Genomic DNA, 23,286 nt, shown 5'->3' with positions numbered 1-23,286 from the left:
GCTATGACGCGTGAGGCATCACTAGCTTCAACTGCTGTGGACGGGAGGGCGGGAAGGGCGAACGAGGCCCCTGTCGTCTTGACAAGTGACCCGACATTCTCAAGGGCCTCGATTGGTCTCACCCCAGAGTCAGCGGGGTGATAGAGTATCCAACATACAGTGGCAACTTGGCCATGTGGACAGGCGTGGTTGAAGGGGAAGATCCCCGGTCCTGACGGGCAGTGGATTTAGCCTCTGCAAGTGCCAGGGGGAGCACAGATCAAAGCGTCGTTTCTGTCCTACGGTCTACGTACTCCGGCTCTGCAAGGAAGGGGAGTCGAGAGATGCAAGACTCCATAGCGTACAGTTACGTGTACACGATTTGTTTGCTGTGCACAGGGCAAATTCCTTCTGTACTGCCCGCCGCCGAAATTCCACAGCTCAAAACATTTCAGCGTGCCCAATCGTTAAAGTCAGGGCATCCAGTCAAAGATCAGCGTCTTGGGCAACAAAATCGACAAGGGTGCACCCCTGTAGCGCTTTTGAGGCCAGGTTTTTGTTTGTCTTTGTCGCTTTTTAGGCGTGATTTACGGTCGGGCTGCAACGTTTATGTGGGGGTTTCCGATTCGCTGACGGATTTTGTCATTTTTCTCGAAGGCGGCTGGTGAATTGAGGCAGAGCGATTGTTTGGATACGATGCGATTTGAAGCTATCGACAAATGTAAAAATAAGTTTAAAGGCGTTCGTTAAAAAACCTGATACTAGTTTGATTGAGGCTTTCTGATTCATTTTGCAGTATCGCTTACTGTGGCTGGCGCGTAGTCGTAAAAAAGGCCTCATAGATGGGCGAGGCAAGGCAAAATGAGGCTATTCGCGGACCTTTGTGCGCTGATCTTTTGCCAAGTTTTCCTATCAATCTCGGTGTTTCTGTCTGTGACAAACCCCGCAAAGACGTCGCATCAGATTTGACTGACTGCATGCCCAACCACCGGCATCTAGGGTCAGATCGTTAACTAATTTAGCTCAAAGCGCGTCGTGGAGTTTTCGTGATACACGCATTTGCGTACAAACGTCTGTTTTACTCGGCAGTTCTATATCCAATGCGCGAAATAAATCTCACACAATCTCAATCTCTCACATTAACATAAACGATTCTTTCTGTTTCTGTTACATGTACCGCGCCGCAATTGACGTCGTCAGGCATTCGCTCGTGGCATCATGTATCACCTCAAAGAGGCCTGTACCTTGTAAAGTCGCGTAGTGGAACCCCGAATACTTGATTATCCATGCTTAAGCACAAGTAAAGCCCTCAAATCTCGAAACCTAAAGTCGCACGAGTTTAAAACACATTGTATCAATTAAAACGGTGGCCATAGCAATGTTAGGGCATGCAATCCATGAGAAGATCAGGGCAAGTCACAAGCTGAATATCCTGGTCGCCCGCTTTGCTAAGCGCCGCGGAAGCAAAGGCCTCGATCCTCAATGTCTGTCATTTTCATGCGTCGCATATGATATGGCTGCCTACAGGATCTTTTGCAGTCATCTGCGAATGACTTGATAGGTATACGTACAACCGTGGCTTTGCCTCTTGAGGCCACCCAGCTTGTAACCTGGCGGCTTTTCGTCCTATTGACTGGATGACTCAGATGGGCTATTTAAATGCAGCATAGTAAGTTCGATAGGCTCTTCACGGCTTGCGCGAGATCTGCATAAGGTAGGCGGGACAACGAGCATAACAGCTTGATCACGCGACCCAAAAGAGGTCACACAGTTATTTAAGGCTCCAGGATAGTATAGGCAGTGAGAGGTGAAAAAGAATTAATTTCAAAAGCCAACGGCATGTTCATTGGACTATGTACAAGGGAGACAGAATGCAAACGTACGATTAGGCTCAGCTACTGCATATCAACAACAGATCAGGCTGCATCGATAACCATCCCTGGGACAACACTTCCAGTCGTCGTAGGGCCCTGGTATCCTTTCCTTGCGCTTCCAAACCACCAAAGACTAACCAAGAAAGTCAAGCCGCCCCAAATAACACAAGTATAGTTCATGCTCGCGGCACTTGTAGGCAGAGCATAAGGGAAGCAGTAGATAACACTCCAGATAAGGAGATAAGCACATGCAATGCCGTTGATAATAAATCCCCAAATGCCATGCATTCTAAAAGGTCCATAAGCGATGTTCTTTCGTCCACTGAGGAGATTGGGCAGGATGCATGCCAAGAATGAACAGCTGCAGAGCAGAATAAATGTTCCGACGAATGCATTGAAAGCTGTTGTGCTGCCGACATAAATGGCGCCAAGGACTGAGACGAGAACAGCTGTAACGATGGTAGACCAGAGAGGCATGTCGAGAGACTCCTGGACGTGGCCTAGCACTCCAGGGAAGGGAGTGGCGCCATCACGGGCGAGAGCCCAGAGGGTTCGACCGCAGGTGATGTACAGTCCGACGACAGTCAAGGCAATGCAGATCATGACCAGCGATAGCAGTCCGGTAGCACCCGCTGCGGAGCCGGTAGCTTGGCGATAGATCTCGGCGATGGGATATGCCGATTCGAAGAGAGCGTCATAGTCGTTGATGGCGTACATAATGGCAATAAGGTAGCAAAGACCAGTGATGAAACCAGTCGCGACCTGGAACAAGATGGCGATGGGGACATTTCGACTTGGGTTGGGGATCTCCTCTGCCAGTTGAGTTGTCGCGTGAACCGAACCAACACTATATGCTCCATTGAGCATGCCAGCAACAAAGACAAAACCATCCGGATATCCAATATCGGCAGTCCAGTCCTTCCAGACAAACGCCGAACTAGCATGCGGCGGACGACCTCCTCGGCCAGGTATGACAGTGACAGTAATGACCGTGATGATAAAACCCGCCAAGATGATGAAGACTCCAAACTTGTTCAACCCCGGCATAGCACTGTTCCAAAGACAAACAGCCGCACACGATAACCACGTCGTGATGATATACGTGATAAACACATGCCACGACTCAGCCACAAAGCCCGGATGGTTCAAAGCATACATCTGAACAAGCGTGTTCGCAAGAATGCTCGACATGCTAGCACATCCAAGACACCAAGCAAGATAATTCCACCATCCCGCAAAGAACCCGATAACCCTTCCCCACTTCGGCCCAGGCGTCACAGAAGCCCAGTGATATACACCGGCAGATGAGGGAATCGCACTGGCTAGCTCTGCAACGCTCGCAGCGACTGCCCAGTAGAACATGGACACCACGATGAATTCGTAGAGGACGCCCGGTGGACCGCCGTTGAAGATGGCGACGAGGATGGAGCCGCCGATTGCGGGCCAGACATTGCCGACGACGAGGCCTACGCCTGCTAGCGAGAGGAGGTTGAAGTTCTGGGGAAGTTCCTGGACGTGGCCGGAGGCGTTGATGGGGACCTCGTTGTTGGTGATTGATTTGGTTGCATCGTGGACATCGTCATCTCTCTTGGCGGTAAAGTCCGCCTTTGAAGTACTTCCACTCATATTGACAATAATCCTCCAACAAATCTCAGAGCAGGAAAAGAAGTTGGGAGATGAATACCCAGCAGGAGAAGGGCGAGATCTTAAGTCATGGTTTATCAAGCCCCGGACCCGAGGCTACGGTTTAGCCTGTCGCATGTTCCTTCCAAAAGCAGTTTAAACGCGTTTCTCCAATCTAATCTCTCCGCAGATTTGAGGTCTTGGTTCGCGGAGATAGGCCAGATAGGTGTTGACTTATTTCCCCGACTGGTCTGGGCGCCGAAATCTGGAACGCGGTTGGTGGCGAGGGTCTTATCTGATGGTTGGTCTGAGGGTTTGGAGTGTCGGCTGTGGTTTCCAAATGGGTTTATGGTGTAGAATGCGTGATGGAAGTGAGTCGGGAGGTTGACCGATGGGTGAGATATTGATCACGCGATGCGAAGTCGGAGCTCAAGAACGGCGTGTCACTATTATTGTAATAGGCTATTGTAATTCGAGATAAGGCGACACAGACATATCTCTTCTATGACATTCATCATCTTCAATCTTGTTCTTGAGTGCTTGAGCTCCAAATCGTGAAGTGGATCAAGTTCTCCTTGGAGTCCGGGTTGACTCCAAACCAGTCTGGGGTTCTGATACCACCTATCGTGCGGGGTAATTTCTATTACTCATCGACTCCGTTAGCTCGGGTGTAGGGTAATTTGGTAAAATATTCCATATTAAACGGCATGATAGCATAAACACAGAATGACATCCGGTGAGCATCTGTTGAAAGCCAATGGTGGCTTTAGTCATTTACAGAGTTTGAAACGTCAACCAAAAGTTGTTCATGGTGGCTGTTGTGAACCTGCGGCTCCCGCTTAGCTAAAGCCATCTCTCAATGACTTGGTGAACCTCGACTTGCAGTTCAGAGATGTTATTTCGCAACTACATGTCACAAAAGGTTAATATCCATGGTCAAAGCAACTGAAGCTTTAATTAGAGATACTGGTCTAGGTAAAGAATGCGATTTAAAGGTAGATTCAGATGGTCGCATTGCAGTGCTGTTCTGTGGGAAGCTGTGCTGAAGATATGCATGCCTTATCTTATCAGAGCGTTACCGAAGTTTATCGAAATCTTATCATGCTTATCGCCTATCAGCAAGTATTTTTAGAACTTCCCGAATCCCGACGATCTCTATCACCAAGATCATCCGACATCTCCATCTGAGTTATGTTCTGATCGAATCTGGCATAATCTGAGTACATCAACATCTGACATCTGCTGATTGACTTTGGGTATATTCAAAGGAGGCTAGCTTTCCATAAATTTCAGGCAAGATCGAATGTTGTATTCTTCGTCTTATTTTTAAGACTCAATAGGTATTTCCCATTGGCGATGCAGCCCAATCATTCTCGAATCGATGCCAGCCACCATATTCCGGCTCGCTTCCCATATACAGACTATGCACGACCATATCGTAGTATCCATCTGCAGGGGTCTTACCGCCGCAAACATTACCTCCCATGGCAACGTTGAGAAGAATAGTCATCTCCCTCATTGGCCGTGTACCTTCGGGGATATCTCCCTTCATAACAGGCCTACCATCAATATACCAGATCATTCTACCTTGACCGGGCTGTCCACCGGACTGGAGCCATGCAAAGTCATACCTGACGGGGCGATGCTGCATGTCGGGGATCTTAGTGCCGAGAACACGATGTTTGTGAGGTTCATGGTGATGACCCCAGTGCAGACAAGAATGATTCTCAAGATCTCCATTCCACGTCTCCGCAATGTCCACCTCACCATCTGTAGGCCACGAAAAAGGCTCCTGGGGAAGAAGCCAGAATGCAGGCCAGATGCCCGTCGCGCAGGGTGAAGTGATCCAGGCGGTGAGGACGCCCTGATCGCGCGAGAGGGTCTGCCGACTCACCAAGCGAGCAGAAGTATACCGCTTCTCATGGTCCCCAGAAGAATTATTCGCAACAGCTCTCAGTACAAGTTTCCCATCAGGAGTGCTGTTTAGTTAGATAAGAACGTAGCTTCTTGATATAGTTAGACATGGACATACTGGAAGGCATTTTGTTGATCGGCGGTGTAGTACTGTAATTCCTGGTTACCCCAGCCATCCGGGCCGTTTCCGATCTTTGCATCCCACTCTTGCGTGACGGGGACATCAGGCCGGAACTGAGGCTGCCAGTAGACGTGGCCTGGCTGCTGGCCGCCGATGGGTTGCTGAGGTGGAGGAGGTCCAGGCGGTGGGGGATGTTGTTGTTGATTCTGAGCTTGGGGTTCACCGACTAGGTTCTCGAACTCATTCTTGAGACGCTTGAGATGGTCTTTCCACGCCATGTTGATTGTTCAATGGATTGATATGAAGAGTTGCACGGAATGGGATGGATATTAGAGAATTCTTCATGATAAGAGGGGTTTAGTCAAGGGTTGATATCGTCGAGTTGAGAACTTGGCATGACGTCACGCGCTTGCGTGGTAGCGTGGCTGGAGCAAGCAGCCAAGCCGACAGCAATTCAATTCAATTCTCTATTCTATTTTGTGACTGAGTCCCAAAAATGAAGTTATCCAGAAATCATGGAGTTCCCCAAATGAGTGGAATTTTCCGTGGCTGTAACCTTCAATTGTTAAACCGAGAACACCGAGAAAAATGGCCAGATACACAGACCATTTCCCGCAACCAGAAACACGCTGATCCGAGAATCAAGGAATTGAAACATTCCTCGTCAGCGATTCTAAAAAATGAGCAATTGAAGTTTCAAGATACAATCGGGCCTTATCAAGGTGAACATTGAGAAAAGCCGGTGAATCATCTAGAGATTGCCTGATGAGCGATCTGGGATCGGATACCGCGGTTCAGGTTTTATCATCCCCTGGCGATGAAAAGGGCGGAATCGGGATCCGCCGAGGCCAAGCATCAGATGGTTTGTGGTACCTGAAAATTTAATCCATGGCGAACTCCGCTGGAATGGATGATCTACATGCCATTCTTTGAGCCTCACCGTAGATGAACAAGATTAGAAAAGGTGATCATCTACGTGCCAGTAACAATGTGTGCTGTACAAGCAATCAATCTGTTTCACCTTTGAGGCTCTTGACGCATATAATGGCCTGACCGATAATTCCCGATACTGAAAAGAAACACGTAAAAACGCGTATGATATCGCAGACGTTGAGACTGGAAAACTCAAATTGCGTATATTTAATAATAGCCCTTGTTTCATTATTACATGCGCATCTCATGTTCGCCCACTGTATTCCAACTCAGATCTCCTCATGGCCCGATTGCACCGCTTGATTGACGCCCCGGAAGCACCCGACCAGGGGTTCCAGACGAGGAATCATCGGACCACCAGACGGCCTCGAAACGCCGCTCTCACCACGCGATTGACGGTTATCGATAATGCGAGATACGGGGGCATTTCTGGGTGAGATGATATGGTATATAATGAACGAGCAATCATTCTAGTTTGGATACCATCACTCTCAAGCTCATCAATTACTGCTCATCCAACTGCACTGCACTAAAGTGAAAGTCCACTGTAATTTCGACACTCGCTACCAAGACATTTATCTCTTCACAATACCAAAATGCAACCAGTTCTCAGAGTCATGCCCACCGGTCAAAAGTAAGCCCCAACAAAACCCACCAAGTCTTCCCATTCTAACAGCACAAGGATCGTCCCTCTTCTCTTAACAGTTGGCAGCGCCACTGTAGTAGGCGGATGCGTTCGAACACAATTGAAGCCACAATCACGGACGTTCGACAGAAAATTCAGTCAATACAATAACGCGCAAAGCGAACAGGTATGAGTCACCTTTCTGCCCAGTTCATGAGTCATGAGTTCTAATGCATTTGATAGACTATGAAAACTGTTATCCAAGAACTCTGGTTAGAGGCTTAGACTTGGAGTCTTGAACTTGCAATTAGAATACTGCGGGCACGGTATAGACATCGGAATACAGGCTAGAATGGCGTTCTGGTTTGGGTTTAGATATCACGACATAATGACAATATCATGAAGAATTATTATACCGAGTTCAGTCTAGTGGTGCAAAAACGATCTATTAGAGACCACGAAAACTAATGCGACGCGACAATCGAAGTCCCGAGTCGCCAATGTGAAGCAGTGGGCTTAAATGGCCAATTCCTTCAGATCCTCATGAATCTGTGTCAGAATGCTAGGATACTTCGCCTTGAATCCCATCGCAGCAGCACGATCACCCTTCATCAGCATGTTCGAGCCAACAAGATACTTGACTTCTCCCTCACCAGCCTGTTCAAACTCAACACTCTTGGGCACAGGACTCGAGAAGATACCTCGCGCATGCATCATCTTCGCAAGCTCAGTAGCCAGATCCTTCCATGCAACTCGGCTGGTTTCCAGCATATAGAAACGGCTGTATGGAGAACTCTCGGCGGGGCCTTGGGCTGCAACGTCGGAGATCTTGACGAGGAAGTCGACGAGGTCTAGAATGTGGCACTGCAGGAGTCAGTATAGGTGGCGGATATAGAAGAGAAGTACGTACTGTGCTCAAGACGGCCGTTCCGTCGCCGACGTAGGGGACGTAGCCCAGAGGCTTGGCGTTTCCAGTAATAAGCTTATATCCGACGCCCAACACAGGCGACGAAATACTCGCTCCACCATAGACAACTGAAGGACAGACGATGTAGGTATCGATCCCGTCATCACCATTCCCAGCCTCAAGAACAAGTGTGTCAGACTGTCCATTAAACATCTCCTTATGAATAGCGTTGATATCATCCTCATTCGCATCATTCCAAACCTTACTCTCAGAATTGAAGCCTCCCGAAGTTCCAAAGTCGATGAAGTTTCCCCCACCGCTGATATGGATCACCTTGCCCTTGGTACCGCGGGACTTTTGACCAGCGATGATAGCAGCGACTGGATCAGCTGTAAAGGAATTTCCGGCGTTGACGGCGATGTCATGCTCTGCACTGGCGGCCTTGACCTTTTCAAAGTCGGAGAAGTCGCCGACTATGACGCGGTCCGCGTTGAGCTGAGACTCGGATTGGGGGCTGCGGACGTAGGCTGTGATGGACCAGTCTGGATGGGCTTGCTTCAGGGCTTTTGTGTAAGGAGCTGAGTATATGAAGTTAGTAAGGATGGCAAAGAAGCTTGAGAGTAGTTGACATACCACCCACGAAGCCAGAGGCACCGAAGACAATTACTGAAGGCATTCTGATATTGGTTTGAGTTAAGTAGTTACTGGATGAGTTCTTGATAGAGTTGGTTTGAAAAGAGATGGTGCAAGCTGTCTAAGTTGTATATGAAATATTTGAGAACATAAGAAGTAGCAGTTGATATCTCTATTATATAGATAGAGGGATGTAAGCAGAGTGTTGCTTCCTCGAATCATAATCCAATGTCTCTCACGCTGATACCAGTAACGTTAACATTGTTCAGCCAATCCACCAACGCCGCATTTACAAATGCACCAGCACACATTTCAAGCACCATATCACCACTGACGCAATAAATCACCACGCCAACAAAACAATTCCTCCCAAGGTAAAAAAGCTCAGTCATCCAAAACCCCACAATCTCAATCTCACCAATCCCTTATCGCAGCTCGTAGCAATTTCTAAGCCACTAGCGCACGTCGCTTTGTAACTCGGCACTCGGCATCGTAGAGAGTGCGTTAGTAATGGCTGATGGATCCCTTCGTGGGCAGGGGTCTTCAGACTCTGAGTGGACGGGCAACTCGGTCGCGTTATTCAATTCCTCCGTCGACCAATGTCTTCAGCCCTAGCAGGCTGAGCAAACTCCCTTTTGGGAATGGCGGGGGATGCAGGTGGTCGGATAGATTACGGATTTTAGTGCGGGAGGATTCTGAGATCGTGAATTTGTGTTGGGTTTGTTTGGATATGACGTATAATTGCACCAATTAGTGTAGTTCCGTTACAGAATTGGATTTGAATGCTTGATAGTTGACGGAGGAATCATATCGTTGCAGTGTTGGACGGAATAGGAGTTTGTTCATGATTATAAGAAGCGGTCGATTGCCAGGACAAGATACTTTCTCATCATCACAATTCAATTCAATAACTTCATCACTTCTACAACAGTCTACTACTTCAATCACTTCACAAAAACCCAAACCACTCACCATGAGCTCTGAAAAGTACCTCGCCGGCAAGACTGCCATCGTTACCGGTTCCTCTAAGCTCAACGGCATCGGTGCCGCCACTGCCTTGGCTCTAGCCAAGCATGGAGCCAACGTGAGTACCTGCTCTACTATGACTCTCAACTTGACTTGCTGATTGTTACTAGATCGTTGTTCACTATGCAACCAGCGCGGAACCCGCCGAGAAAGTCGTTGCTCAGATCAAAGAACTCGGCGTCCAAGCAATCGCCGCTAAAGCAGATGCATCATCTGAGACCTTCGGTACCGACCTCGTTCGCGCAGCTCTAGAAGGTCTCAACACCAAGACCATCGATATCGTCATCAACAACGCAGGCATCGCATTTGGACACCCCGACATTGCAGGCATCGAGACTGAGTCTTGGGATAAGATGTTCCACGCCAACGTTCGGGGACCTTTCCTTCTCATCCAGGCAGCACTTCCTCACATGCCCAGTGGAGGACGTATCATCAACATTGGTAGCATCGCCGGAAAGCTGGGTATCACCCCACTGACGGTGTATGGCTCGTCCAAGGCTGCTTTGCATTTCATGTCTACTGCTATGGCGGGTGAGCTTGCTAGCAAGGGAATTACTATCAATGTGGTTTCGCCCGGACCTGTTGCCACTGATATGATTATGGAGGGTAACCCCATTGGTGCCATATTGAGATCTCACCAGTCTATTGCTAGAGAGGGTGAGCCCAAGGAGATTGCTGATGTTATCTCTTTTATCGCCAGCCCTGCCTCAAGCTTTATTACCGGGCAGGTTATTCCCGTGGACGGAGGTATCAACATGCCTTAAAGGACGGGAGGGGCTTTCATGTAGATGCTACCGCATAAGTGCTTGCTTTGAGAATAGACGATAGAGAGTTAGACTTTGACATTTTATTCCTTCTTCGACGTAAACATGCCTACGCATCATATGCTGTTTGTAATTGCTGAAGGTCGCCCAATGATTTGTAGCATTCCAGAAATGAAGCGATATAAATAGAATGATGTACGATAAGAGTGCAAACCCGTTATCTTTCAAATCTTATCGGCTTCCAGAATGATAGGCATCCATCCCCGCAGTGGAGATTCCGCCTCGTCAGGCATCCCGACTCCCAAACGAAACCTCGACACCTCGTAAATCAACGGCCTCCGACTTATCCATTAACAGAATCAATAAGCGAACCAGGCACAAAAGAAGAACAGCTTTTCCCGCCAAAGACTTGACAGCGATGAGTCACTTGGCCTTACCTTTGAGTCCAAGCCATTCGCAGTAATTGAGCGACAGTGTTCGAACCGCATTAGGCAATTGCCGACTCTCAGCCGCAGCGGAATAAGAGCGCGCTCGTTCTGTAGGTAGTGCGTGTCAGGTGAGTGGGCCAAATTTCATTTAATTCTTTTCGTTTTACGATCGGCTTTGGGTTAGAGTTAAGTGCCGAGGAAACATGATCCGATGTCTGGAATGAACTGGCATTCGTTCTCTAGGGGAGTATGTATCAACAGGCATCCAGAAGGACTACCACTATGACGATAACACCATGATGTCGAGAACTTCAAAGAAGCAATGAATGGGTTACATCTCCGTAATGAAAAGGAGCTTCTTATCTCTCCGTCACAAAACAACCAGCGCCCTGAGCTCAAAGGCTTGCAGCACCATGCATTAGCTCCCAACGCCCAATTTCAGACCCAAATTGGTGGCGCCCCTCCTAGCCCAACTGCCGAATCAAATGTTTCCAGCTTACCACAGGGCTGAACAACCTCTCCGCATGATTGTTTTCACCGCTGGTCCTGATTGGCTGTCACACGCCCCGTGTCAAAGCTGTAATCTGCCAGAATGGTGATCAGAACGCCTTGATGCACGCTAACATTATCAGGCATTTTTTCAGGACTGCAGCCACTTTCGGGTCGTCGTGAGAAAAAGGTGATGGTGGGGGAGCTGGGGTATGGAATGGGAAGTGATAAGTATGGGAGGGATCCGCGTTCTGTTTCACATGCTCTTGTTCATCACTCATTCACCGTTTCCCATCTTCTACATACCCAAAACATTTCTCGTCACTCTTTCATCTCTACTTTCCTACCACCAAGATGTCTACCCCAGCTCAGAACGCCCATAACAATGGTCCCATTGACCATAACGACCTGAACGAGTGGAAGGACCGCTTCAACGACGTCCTCGCCCGTCCCAGCGAGCATATCAACTCCAAGTCGCCCGAGTCTTCCCAGCCTTGGCAGAACAGCTTCTTCGGATGCTTTAGCCCCATCGACCTTTGCGCCATCACCTGCTGCGTTCCTTGCGTGACCTTTGGCAAGACTCATCACCGTCTCCGAAAGAACGGTAACCTTCAAGGATACGAGCCCATCAACACCTCTGTATGTTCTTTATACCCCGCTATCTAACCGTTACTAACATCTTCTGTTAATAGTGCCTCCTCTTCTGGGGTTCTACCTGCTTCGGTCTTCACTGGATCCCTCTCGCTCTCCAGCGCGCCAACCTTCGTGAGAAGTACAACCTCCAGGGCAGCTGCCTTGTCGATCTCGCCACTGCTTGCTGCTGTGGTTGCTGCGATCTCATCCAGCAGGACAAGGAGGCCGAGTACCGTGAGGCTCACACATCGGCTCCTGCTGAGGGCTACAAGGCCAACGAGGGTATGACTGTTCCCGCCTAAGGGGCCACAATGTCCATATCTCAGGCCGCCCTGGAAACCACATCATGTTTTCGCGTTCATAAGCGCACCATCGATACCCCATCATGATTGACTAGAGGAATGGTAGCCCGTGCAGGCTATGAGTAATGCATGGGTCAAGCTTCTCAACGTCATGTAATTAGAATGTTATAATACAAGAAAACAAGTCCCTCTTCCAGTGAACTTGAATGTGATTTTGACTGTGTTTACTTATGTCATGTGTGACTTCGTCAGTGGCCAGGCCAATAAGGTTACTGATTGAGTTAAAATCCAATTCGACCCTTTATCCTTGCAATCACGGGTCTGAAATATAGATCATTCAGCCTGTCTCTAAGATAATGATTGAATCCATAAGTCAATGCATTCGCAAGTCCGATAAACTGTGTTGGAGCTTGGAGGGCAACGTTGATTGTTTTAGAGTTGGGGTTTCCAGAAGCTTCCATAAGTCGATTTATCAGACCTGGTGCCCAGAGAAGAACATACATAAATGGGTATGCATTAAGTAAGAGCATTCTTTGAATCTCGAGTTCAACTTGGTCGGTGCTTGGACGCATGTGGAATTCACTTGTGTTGGTTTGCAGGGCACTGATTTGGCTGTATTGTGATTGCCTTGGCGTATAGACTTCAGCAATAGGGTTGCCAGTAACTTCTAGTCTGGGCAAATCTGCTCCAGATTTTGATGCTGTCGGTCGATGGCGCATGGACAATCCCTGGGCCTCACTGGGACCAGCTTGTGTTCTTTCTCCAAATTCCATGTTTATCTCCTTGAATGTGTTCTCCCGAGGTGAAGGAGGCGACTGGCTTTCTTTGGGAAACATCGCAGGCTTGGTCGCTGTTGTGTTTGGCTGCACAAGCTCAAAGGGATCAAGTTCAAATTCTTCGTGGCCTGTGACCTGAAACCCGTTTCTCCTCGGGTTCTTAAGTGGAAGACAGGTGACTTTACGGCTTGCTGGGGCATCCCCTCGTGGCTGACGGGTCTCGGCAACTTTAGAACCAAGTCTTCTTCTTAGATAGACCCAGATATAGATGTAAATAGTGACTGTACTGAATATGACAAAGATGCGCCAGCCGTGTGCCATGGTATATCGTAGGTCGTGGCGACTCGTTGCTATCCAGCACCAGTTGCCACCCACGGGTCGCATCTCACCCATACATGTTGGTATGATGCTTGTAACGAGCGGAAGGATGCAGATAGAAAGGCAAATGCATACTCGCTTCGTCATAGACACCGCAGGCATATAGATACGCTGCGTTACAGTAAAAAGAGTAACGACAGCGACGGCCAGTATTGAAAGATCAACTCCCTGAGCTGAGAACTGGCCTATGAAGCCATTGACAGTACAAAGTCTTCCAATACTAAGTTCGCCGTTTTTGAGATGCCAGATGCCAGATGTGGAGTTGTTTAAATTGTTTGCAAACTCTAGTAAACAGCTATTAGCCAAGAAAGACAACAAGGAGGATGTTACACACCGAAAAGCATCAGCTCGAGAATAAGCATATGCCGAAAGGTATGGATGTGATGGCGATAAATAGCGAATGAAACAAGCACACTGGTAGTTGCAAAGAATGATATAACACTTCCAGCCAAAGTGACAGATGAGATGGCCCCGTGGATGTCGAACGTCATTCTCGATAAATCTAGCGTATTGGAGGTACTAAACAAGGGACTATAAACGTTCTAATTATTGAAATGGAATAGATCAAAGAACACGCTAGCGAGCTCGGAAATAAAAGATCTACTAAGGCACTTGATCAACCTTTTAAATCTTCTGTAATAAATCTTTGAAATCAGTGATTCGCCATCTTGTCGGTCCGACAATGAGGTGTTTGTTTCAGCGTGGAAGAGGCCGAGTGTCCCGCCCCCTGCCTGACAAGGGACGCGGTTGGTTCCCTAGCATTTGCACGGCGGGCTGAAATTGAGTCAGTTCACTTGCCGCCTTGGCATCAAGTGAGATGATATCATCTGCCAAAGACTGTGTATTGTCATGTTAGGTACATTTGTTACATAAACGTTGGGCAGTCACATGAATCCTGTAAATTCTTGGCCGGCACTCGACATCCGTTGAGTGATTGGACGCTGCGTAAAAACATGTAGCTATTCTGTTCTTTTGCCGTGGGGCGTCGCGCCTCTCGTTGCGGTTACTATATAGATGGTTCTCGAGATATTATTGCTATGCAGCCCTTGACTCTCCTGTCGCGATAGTCTCATTTCAAAATACATGGGACACATCGTTCTCAGATAAGTATATTGCGCTGTTCAAGGCTACGTTTTCGTTATGAAACAGTGTGGTAACCTATGGTATCGCTATTATTAAAGAGAAGTTTGTTACAGAAGTATGGATTGAAATACCAGATTGCATGAAACTGCTGCTTCGTCATACCTCAGCATTGCCTGAACTTTCCCCCTGAATATTTAACAAGCAAAATCTCTCATATTTCAGAAGAGATATGGGTTTGTTCAACATAGCCTCGACTGCCGTACGAGCTGCCAGAAGGATCGACATCCAGGTTTCTTTGCGGAGACGCTGTCGATTTTCAAGGAACGAGAACGGTAAATAGAGGGTGGATATGACGAGAGTAATACCGGGTAATGTACCGAGAAGTGGACTCGAGGCATTTCGGCAGGCAATGTTAGTCAGTACGGAAGCTTTCTCGTCCTTCGCTATATGTCGTGCTGGACATGCTGCATGAGCCTACAACTCTAATAGAGATAGCTGCACTAAGAAGGTCATAGGAGCGCGTCTCGTTTGTCCAACCAGTTGACTTGTTAAAGAATATCCTTGATATGTGTCGTTAAGACGTCATAAACCTTAAGTATCAATCAATGGCCCAGCCAGACAGCTGGAGGGTCAGCTCCAGTCTGTTAGCCTGTGTGCCACTTAGGAAGGATCAGCAAAGATCCCAGTGCGGCAATGTTCTTTTTGTTGAGATGCGATGGAAAGCGTGAAGGTTGTTAGTGGTTTGATTATGATCATATAAGTCTGACTTCTGATAACAATATATGCCTAGACTGAACACAGCAAAGCTTGAGTGAAACCACAATGCTATTCGTAAACATGACTCTTAAGAGGAGGGGAATGTATGCTAAGGTTGTGTAGTTAAATCTGTGACCGTTGCTTACCAGGTTCTCTCTGCCGGAATANNCCCACAACTTAGACATCGATACCACAATAACTGACTAATAGCTATAGCATAAAGCTGATATAATAATAATCTAAATGATGACTCATTGGCCGGCCTTAGAGGCGCATAGACCGTTGCTTACCATTCCATGGATTGTGAACGATCACTAAGCTGTACTTTTGCGCGCAAGCTCTGCAACATGCATGTACCATCCTCTAACCGGCATTTTGTTTGGCGAACAAACGTGACTTTTGTCAGTGGTTCAAACATGATCGCAATGTCCGGATTCTAACTAGAATACATGCCTAGAATGAACGCAGCAAGGCTCGAGCCCAGTCCTGGTCGCTTTATTCTTCCCAATACCATACCTAGTCGTCGCTGCCCCAATCCGGAAACTCAAGGCGACTGTCTGTATTCAGCCCTTGAAGATAAGTTTTCGCCCGACAGAGATGTACCGAGGTACTGAACTTGACACCCGCCGCTTCAAATGCCTGACCGAGGTTTCCTCTGCCCCCTGGTCCGCAGACAACCTTGAGAAGCGGGAACTTGTCACTCTTCACTGCTAGGAGCCCATGTAAAGCGTTACTCACGAGATGTCTACTATCGTGATGGATTTCAAGTGAAACGATGGAGCGAGGGAGGAATTCCACAAGTATCTCCGCATCGGCTGTTGCCATCGCCGCATTGACTGGTATTCCTAATTTTGGGGGGAAAGGGTTGGGAAATAACAGAAGAATGCTGATCCAGAGATGTTTTAGTGCCGTGAAGTCCCTCATATTAACTCCTGGTCTGGCTCTCCTGATATTGCGATGTCTAGCACTGAGATCCAGGTGCAGTATCTGAAGGGTGCTCTTATGACGCTGGAGTGAGTCAATCGCATCAGACAATTGGAACATCGTATCATCTGGAGTCCGCTGCGAGTATGGGTCAATACTATGATGAATATGGTGAAGGCATATGAGGCACCCACATCATTAATTTGCCGTCGGTTTTGCCCGGCTTCATATTCAAAAGAAACCAGACCTCCGGTGCAGCCTTCCAGGACGTTTGATAGTCGCTCAGCTGATAGAAAGCCATCTATGATCCTCAAAGTCTTCAAACAAGGCATTTCTATCTTTGCACTTCCCAGGTCACTTATGTATTTCTGGAGATTCAGGGTCTTAAGATTGCCAGAGATCTTGATTATGGGCCCAGCCAACATGCCTAGGGCTAACCTTTTGACTGGCAAATGTGTGATACCAAGCGCAGGCAATGAAGACTCTGCAATGCCGCACGTTGGCCAACCAGGGCTGCTTTGAATGCTGATAATATCAATATTTGGCGCATGGGCTAGAAGCATCGCTACCAGTTCGGCGTTCATCCAGCGGCGACCGGGCATCGACTTCTGAGTCATTGCCCTCCTGAGTTGCCGTTCTTGCTTCTCTGTCATTCTGGGATGATCATCAAGATAAAACTCGCTAAATATGGGATAAACATCTGGCCAGTCAAACTTGTCCGACAGACATATAGAGTCCCGAATCTCCACACGCTTCTTCCAGGCCGCCGGGAGGTTTACACCGAGAGCGGTGGCTGCCTCTAGGAGGATATTTCGGCGAGACTGCTCTTTGTCTTCCGAGGTACTCAAGGTGTGGTGGCTGATATGAATAACCTTGACAAGACGGGCAAGATCAGGTCGGCGAGCCAGGGTGCGGATAAATGGCGCAAGGCGATCTTCCCACTGATAAGCGTCTGAGTACCACGAATCACCATAGCCCAAAACGAATTCATGATACAGAACAGACTGAGCAACGTCTCTGAATTGTCTGCAGGTCAAGGACAGCGAACAGAGAGCCTGTCTACCGATAGCGTACCAAGGCTTAGCGTTGGCCTGTTGTAGCTTTCGGTCAGATTCTATGGGTCGAAGTGGCCTTTGGTCCCAAGATTCGTTGTAGGCATCTTGACAGTGAAGACAAAATTGGCCGAATATGAGTGCCAGTAATTCATTGGGTAGACGTGTAGTTGATGTATGAGCCATTCTGGTATTTTCCAAATAATTATGATAATAGGAGCTTGCATTATTGGTTTCGAAAATATCTTGGCGTCGTGGGTAGGATCATCACGTGAGGAACATTTGCTGGAGCAGCATCGTAGGTGAATCAGTCATTGGTCGTGTCGACCTACCGAACGCTCTAACAACCCATCCATGTGAATGAGCTATCTCCTTGATCCGTATATTAGATCGAGCAGTCATCAATTCCGGGAACACAATACTCTGCTACGAGCAGTTAGGATGGCCTATTCAGCCCAGAGAGCAGCATAATACATCGTTAGGATATGTCCATTACCCAACAATCAAATACCGAAATTTAATACTTTGATATTCAAGCAGGCTATCTGCATCTCGAAGATCGTAACAACGGCTACCCCGTCGCCTTAGATGCCTATCTTTCTATCGCCATCTCGATCGAAGACGTACTCGGATATCTCTATTGTTGGCTCGGCATTCATCCAAGACTTATTGTGCGCCCAAGAGCCGGTGGACAGACTGGTACAAACTCGCTATATTCTCCGTGGGAATATAAGCTCTCAGCCACAAGTCTCAACTGGAAAATACCCATGTGGCTCACAACTTGGACATTATACTGCAATCCCTCAATCGTAACACTACAAAATATACTAAATCACTTTTTTTAATACGAAATAGCCAGCCTAATTGATTAAATACTGAAAAATAGAGCGCGCAGTACGAAAGTACTGGTCAACAAGAACAATATTAACCCCAATATTATCTATATCTATCTTTTGCCCTTGTCCTAACTCATTGATTCTCAGAGGCAGTTCGGTATGATACATCGCTTTGATCCCTGTCTATACGAGGACAGTGATTGATTCAAAGAATTCTGATGTCATGAAATGCTAAATTTAAATCCCCACTGTCAGCTGCCTTGTGATTACTGGTAAGACAAGAACTGTTCTTCTGGTAAGACGGCTAAGACGGCTCGATACATGGAATGATCGACACACCTATACGAGACTGACGTCGGATACTGCTGAAGGTAAGAACCACTTGAATTATGTCTAGGTCTGTTAGAGAATTTAAGTACTCCGTAGCTGACATTGCAGATATATTTGGTCTGGTTACTAATATTGACTCTACTTGCTGACCTCAGATGCCCTCATAAAAGCATAAATACTGCGTGCAATCCATCCTTCGTCTTTACTAATTCTTACTGTCAGATAGCATTCGCTTTATCACTCGCCTTATTGCATTGGACCTTCAAACACCAACAATCATGCAGTCCTCTATTCTCCCCCTGGCTTCTGCTATGGTCCTCATCTCACAGGCCACTGCAGGAGCGATTTCTCCTCGCGAAGCATCTCTCGCTCATTTTCAGATATTCGGCGATGATAACTGCACTACTGCCGAAAGCATGGGTGAATTCAATCTTTATTCCGAGGATACCGACAAATGTCACACATTTCCCACTGACAAGGCTGTCAACTCTGTTTACATTTCTTACATCAACGATGAATGTGCAGGTATGTACTTTCCGTTTGTTTCTATCTGATCATAAAGACTAATTAGTGCTTCCTTGGCGGTATGGCAGTCGGACTATACACAGGTACAACCTGCTCAACTGGCTCTGACAATATAGGTCCAGACTTTTGCTATGGTGAATTTATTACCTATGGAAGCTACAATATTGTTTGCGCGTAAATGTGAATACCTTAGGAACTGTGAGATTGCCTCAGGCTACACCAATGGATATGGTTTATCTTGTTCAATTTCGGTCGAAGCAATTACTGCCCGGCGACAAGTCGCTTCGGCGCGATAGCTGCAAGCTTGTTTGTATTACGTCGAATGTATTGCTTATTCCATAGCTCAGTAGCTAGATTAAGCTAACAGAATTGCTATATGACAAATTCTCGACGAAACATAGATTAGCAGGGCCGTTTCTGGGTCGTATAAACTACAACATGGGGGTAAACTGCAGACTAATACATAATTGAATACCTCTGCCCTTCATATTTTTAAGGCTTCTTAAGTGTTAGATATTTCTATATCAAGATAAATAACTACTGCCGACCACTACATCAGCGATCCATATATTCTCGTCATTGCTATGTGGATAACCTTTAAACATCGGGAAAGTCGCGTATCAGTGAAATAAAGATAAGGATCAAGGACCTCTCCGATTTTATCCGCTGTGCAAGGGGAGCTTGACTCGTTAATTGATTGCATTGATCAATGCACGCAAAGATAACGTCCACAAACGCGTGTAATTCTCGCACGTGGAATGACGATTAGCAAGATATCAACGTCTGCCAACAGGGGCCCTTGTGCATTTTAAGGGGCGAGAAGAATTTTCACGTCAAAGCAACGCAAGTGAAACCTCCTGGATGATAGCAGAAACGCAGCTGAATGATCAGCCTGGGCTCCATCGCTGATTAGATCGAACAAATGCTTAATAGAACTCCACTGCATCCTTGGCATTGGGCTGATATCGTCAGAAAATCTTTATATCTATACATCAGAGGTAAGGGAAGTGGTGTAATTGGGCGTTGAGGCTCAAAATGGCCCGGCAGCTAATTTTAACCCTTGGGTTGGGTTTGTTCTGATCCTTGGCCGTTGGGCGGCGAAACGGAATGACCGCCGAGCTTCGGTCAGAAGCACTCCACTCTAAACGTTGACCGTGGTGAGACTGATAGCGTCGCTCGCAACGTTATCACAATAGCATTTTGTATGGTCAGACAAGTAGGCCATGCCTCGTATTGTATATCAGGCAGTATTGACACTTGTTCATGATTATGGACTCATAAGAGGCCTCACCAGCATTCTTATCAGTACAGTCCAGACCAAGTGGCGAGCAAAACCTGCTTGACAACCAACACCTTGAGGCTCGGCCTTATCTGCCCCCTAGTCCCAAACTAAAAGTATGACACCGACCATTTGGAACCGGCGCCGGCGCACCGGGCCAGAATCCGCGTAGCCTCAGCGTCACGTTGATGGGCAGCGCATCCATGCCATTAAAGCCCGGCCACTAGAAATATAGTGGGTAACCCCCTGGAATGAGCCTCAATGCCACGGCAGTTCCAGCGCCATGGCCCACTGTTATACAGGGTTTAGAATCTTCCATCACGGTCTCATCACGAGATTCTGGTCCATGTCATGATTCGCAATCTTCGTAATGGTGCCCCTTTAGGCGAGGACCACAATGAGCCGACTACTGTAGTAGCGCTTTGCAAAATGGCATCTCCATGGGCTTTTATCTTTTGTTAGGGTCTATAAATACTGCACCGCGCTACTTTCATTTCTGAATTGCTTCATCAGAGCATTCTCCAATGATTCACCATCAGCATTCGCTACTGCTTAATTAAAGCATTTACACAATCGTTTACAACACCAACGCAAAATGGATCGCCTTCGAGATCTTGAGGTCCCTTGGACGGACTCAAACACCCCCACGCGCCGAAATTCGGTCGATTTATCTATTCCTTCGCCATCGGCTGAACATGACCCCAAAGCATTTCTGAATCATCATACAACGAAATCGGCAGCCAAAAATGATCCCTCACAACTTGAGAAGAACAGTCAAGATAATAGTATCGACGAAGAGCCTTCACAACAGCAATTGTCCCTCAGACAACGCTTGCATCATTTTACTTGGGCTTGGTTTACACTACCCATGAGTGCAGGCGGTTTGGCATTGCTCATTCACGTACAACCTCATCAATTCCCCGGTTTAAGAATCATTGGTATTGTACTTTACAGTATTAATCTTCTCATCTTTACGCTTTGCTGTATTGGTATGGTATGTCGCTTCTTGTTCAACCCCGGCGACTTGACAAAATCTGTCACGCATCATCGAGAGGCATTCCTCTTCCCAACCTTCTTCCTGGCTATTGCTTCTCTCATCACCAGCACCCAGCGATACGTCATTCCCAAAGATGACCCTTCATATGTTTGGGCAACCGAGACCATCTTTTGGATCTACGTCGTTGTCACATTCATCCTAGCTGTCTGGCAGTACTCGTACCTCTTTGCAGGACATAGCTTCAACCTGCAAACAATGATGCCAGGTTGGTTGCTACCTATCTTCCCAGTCATGTTGGCTGGTACCGTCGCAACTGTTATCTTGGATACCCAGAGCCACCTCAACCCACTTCCCATCATCTTCGCTGGCCTGACGTGTCAAGGCCTGGGCTTCTGTGTCTCCATGATGATGTATGCTCATATGATCGGTCGACTCATGCAATCTGGTCTCCCCAATCGAGAACACCGAACCGGCCTCTTCATGAATGTCGGCCCGCCAGCCTTTACAGCCTTGGCCCTTATCGGAATGGCCAATGCACTCCCCAAGACCATCTCTGGAGCCGACAACCTTGCTCTCAACGTCGACACTGTCCGCACAGTAGCTCTACTCTGCGCAGTATTCCTCTGGGCACTGAGCATGTGGTGGTTCCTTATCGCTGTCGTCGCAGTGGTCTCATCCCCACCAAAGTTCTTCCATCTTGGTTGGTGGCCGATGGTCTTCCCCAACACTGGCTTAACGCTTGCTACCATCTCCATTGGCAACGAGTTCAGGTGTGAAGGGATTCTCTGGGCAGCGAGCGGCATGACTATCATTCTTGTCATCGCGTTTTTAACCGTGTTCTCATTTAACATGAGGGCTGTTCTTGTGCGAGATATCATGTATCCCGGAAAGGACGAGGATGCAGATGATCACTAGACATTATTTAGAGCTGGGAGCAATGGTTTGGATTTGGATTTGGATTGTACTATTAGAGATACCACGGGATACAGGTTTAGACAAAAGGACACAAAAGGGATCAAGAGTAACAGCGCTCATAGATAGCATCCCACAGGACTTAGAATAATCATCATCAATTATCATTCTCAAAACATGTCGTCCAACATGGCGTAAACACCACTTCGGTTCCCACCGGGCCAGAAGGTTCGATGTCAAAATCGTGCATCGACGGCAGGGAACAAGGATTGGGCTAGCAGAGAATTTTCCTTTATCGGACGAGATTCTACGATCCCTGGATCGTAATCGCAGGGATTTGCACGGTCTTACGCTTCTGTGAAACAGGGCCGATGAGCTCCCCTTTTTTCTAAATGCGTCGATCCGATTCTCGGCGAGACTCGCTTCGGCAAAAGTGTCATTTTTGCCGACATTCCTTCGATGGTGTCAATAGCAACGCATGTTCGATTTGTTGATTTTGGATATCATTAACTTGCAGAGAAATACTCAGTAAAATGGGATATCTATACATAATGGCAAGATTCGCGATGACAGTAAAATTTCGTTCTTCTACTACGTCGGGTAAGTTAGTTAAGTTCAGAACTTGTCCCGGGTTGCTGATGGCATATCAGCGATATCGCATCCACGGTTTCGGGAGTGACTCGATACAGAAGCTGACTCGTTCGGTAGATAAGTAATCACATGATGAACAGGTATCTAAGCACGCGATTTAGGTATCAGTGGCCAGGGAATTACAAACTGAAGGCCGGGCTTTACATTTTGCATTTCGAGTCCGAGAGAACTAGAACAGGGTGTTGTCTTATCCGAGTCGCTCATATCCTTTTCTTTGTAGTTTGGAAAATGGAAGGTGACCAGAATCATGCAGTCTCTCGTAATATGTAGTAAGTAGATCTTCGGATTGCACCCTGAGCAAATGATAAACGGAGATGGATATGGTCTGCACAACTGGCTACTTCATCACGGCCCTTGAAACACTCATTTGTCTGCTACATTAGTATCGATAGAAATGAAGCAGCACCAATCTTAGAAGCCACCCACTCGCACTAGGTGCCAATAGGGACCGGCGCAGGGTTTTCCATCCCGGTCAACTGCAGTGGCCAACACATTCAGACCACAATTTGGACATAATATTACGATCCCTGACTAAT

The 23,286-nt window shown here is 47.4% G+C and overlaps 9 protein-coding genes across 9 annotated transcripts; 4 read left to right on the top strand and 5 right to left on the bottom strand.

Annotated features, from left to right (window-relative positions):
* Nucleotides 1-1,895: 1,895 nt before the first annotated feature.
* On the bottom strand, nucleotides 1,896-3,479 carry FTJAE_11891 (cholin permease; the record flags this gene model as incomplete). The annotated part of the gene is made up of 1 exon (XM_037344882.1): nucleotides 1,896-3,479. One exon carries the CDS (start codon nucleotides 3,477-3,479, stop codon nucleotides 1,896-1,898), a length of 1,584 nt encoding a protein of 527 aa, XP_037201104.1.
* Nucleotides 3,480-4,809: 1,330 nt separating this feature from the next.
* On the bottom strand, nucleotides 4,810-5,789 carry FTJAE_11890 (endo-1 3-beta-glucanase; the record flags this gene model as incomplete). The annotated part of the gene is made up of 2 exons (XM_037344881.1): nucleotides 4,810-5,455; nucleotides 5,509-5,789. 2 exons carry the CDS (start codon nucleotides 5,787-5,789, stop codon nucleotides 4,810-4,812), a joined length of 927 nt encoding a protein of 308 aa, XP_037201103.1.
* Nucleotides 5,790-7,585: 1,796 nt separating this feature from the next.
* FTJAE_11889 (NAD(P)-binding domain protein) lies at nucleotides 7,586-8,652 on the bottom strand (the record flags this gene model as incomplete). The annotated part of the gene is made up of 3 exons (XM_037344879.1): nucleotides 7,586-7,933; nucleotides 7,980-8,554; nucleotides 8,610-8,652. 3 exons carry the CDS (start codon nucleotides 8,650-8,652, stop codon nucleotides 7,586-7,588), a joined length of 966 nt encoding a protein of 321 aa, XP_037201102.1.
* A 930-nt stretch (nucleotides 8,653-9,582) lies between these two features.
* On the top strand, nucleotides 9,583-10,399 carry FTJAE_11888 (3-oxoacyl-reductase; the record flags this gene model as incomplete). The annotated part of the gene is made up of 2 exons (XM_037344878.1): nucleotides 9,583-9,693; nucleotides 9,746-10,399. The coding sequence occupies 2 exons, from the start codon at nucleotides 9,583-9,585 to the stop codon at nucleotides 10,397-10,399; spliced, it is 765 nt and encodes a 254-aa protein (XP_037201101.1).
* A 1,271-nt stretch (nucleotides 10,400-11,670) lies between these two features.
* FTJAE_11887 (DUF614 domain protein) lies at nucleotides 11,671-12,251 on the top strand (the record flags this gene model as incomplete). Its single annotated transcript, XM_037344877.1, has 2 exons — nucleotides 11,671-11,955; nucleotides 12,009-12,251. 2 exons carry the CDS (start codon nucleotides 11,671-11,673, stop codon nucleotides 12,249-12,251), a joined length of 528 nt encoding a protein of 175 aa, XP_037201100.1.
* A 281-nt stretch (nucleotides 12,252-12,532) lies between these two features.
* Nucleotides 12,533-13,348, bottom strand: FTJAE_11886 (cyclic amp receptor 2; the record flags this gene model as incomplete). The annotated part of the gene is made up of 1 exon (XM_037344876.1): nucleotides 12,533-13,348. The coding sequence occupies one exon, from the start codon at nucleotides 13,346-13,348 to the stop codon at nucleotides 12,533-12,535; it is 816 nt and encodes a 271-aa protein (XP_037201099.1).
* Nucleotides 13,349-15,760: 2,412 nt separating this feature from the next.
* FTJAE_11885 (uncharacterized protein) lies at nucleotides 15,761-17,406 on the bottom strand (the record flags this gene model as incomplete). The annotated part of the gene is made up of 2 exons (XM_037344875.1): nucleotides 15,761-16,306; nucleotides 16,363-17,406. The coding sequence occupies 2 exons, from the start codon at nucleotides 17,404-17,406 to the stop codon at nucleotides 15,761-15,763; spliced, it is 1,590 nt and encodes a 529-aa protein (XP_037201098.1).
* A 1,258-nt stretch (nucleotides 17,407-18,664) lies between these two features.
* On the top strand, nucleotides 18,665-19,089 carry FTJAE_11884 (uncharacterized protein; the record flags this gene model as incomplete). Its single annotated transcript, XM_037344874.1, has 2 exons — nucleotides 18,665-18,911; nucleotides 19,028-19,089. 2 exons carry the CDS (start codon nucleotides 18,665-18,667, stop codon nucleotides 19,087-19,089), a joined length of 309 nt encoding a protein of 102 aa, XP_037201097.1.
* Nucleotides 19,090-20,785: 1,696 nt separating this feature from the next.
* Nucleotides 20,786-22,102, top strand: FTJAE_11883 (Malic acid transport; the record flags this gene model as incomplete). Its single annotated transcript, XM_037344873.1, has 1 exon — nucleotides 20,786-22,102. The coding sequence occupies one exon, from the start codon at nucleotides 20,786-20,788 to the stop codon at nucleotides 22,100-22,102; it is 1,317 nt and encodes a 438-aa protein (XP_037201096.1).
* Between the last annotated feature and the right edge of the window lie 1,184 nt (nucleotides 22,103-23,286).

The sequence above is a fragment of the Fusarium tjaetaba genome (assembly GCF_013396195.1).
Source record: "Fusarium tjaetaba strain NRRL 66243 chromosome Unknown NRRL66243_c0000304, whole genome shotgun sequence".
Lineage (NCBI taxonomy): Eukaryota > Fungi > Ascomycota > Sordariomycetes > Hypocreales > Nectriaceae > Fusarium > Fusarium tjaetaba.
Note: the sequence above shows the minus strand (reverse complement) of the source record. Positions and strands in the feature narration are given on the sequence as shown.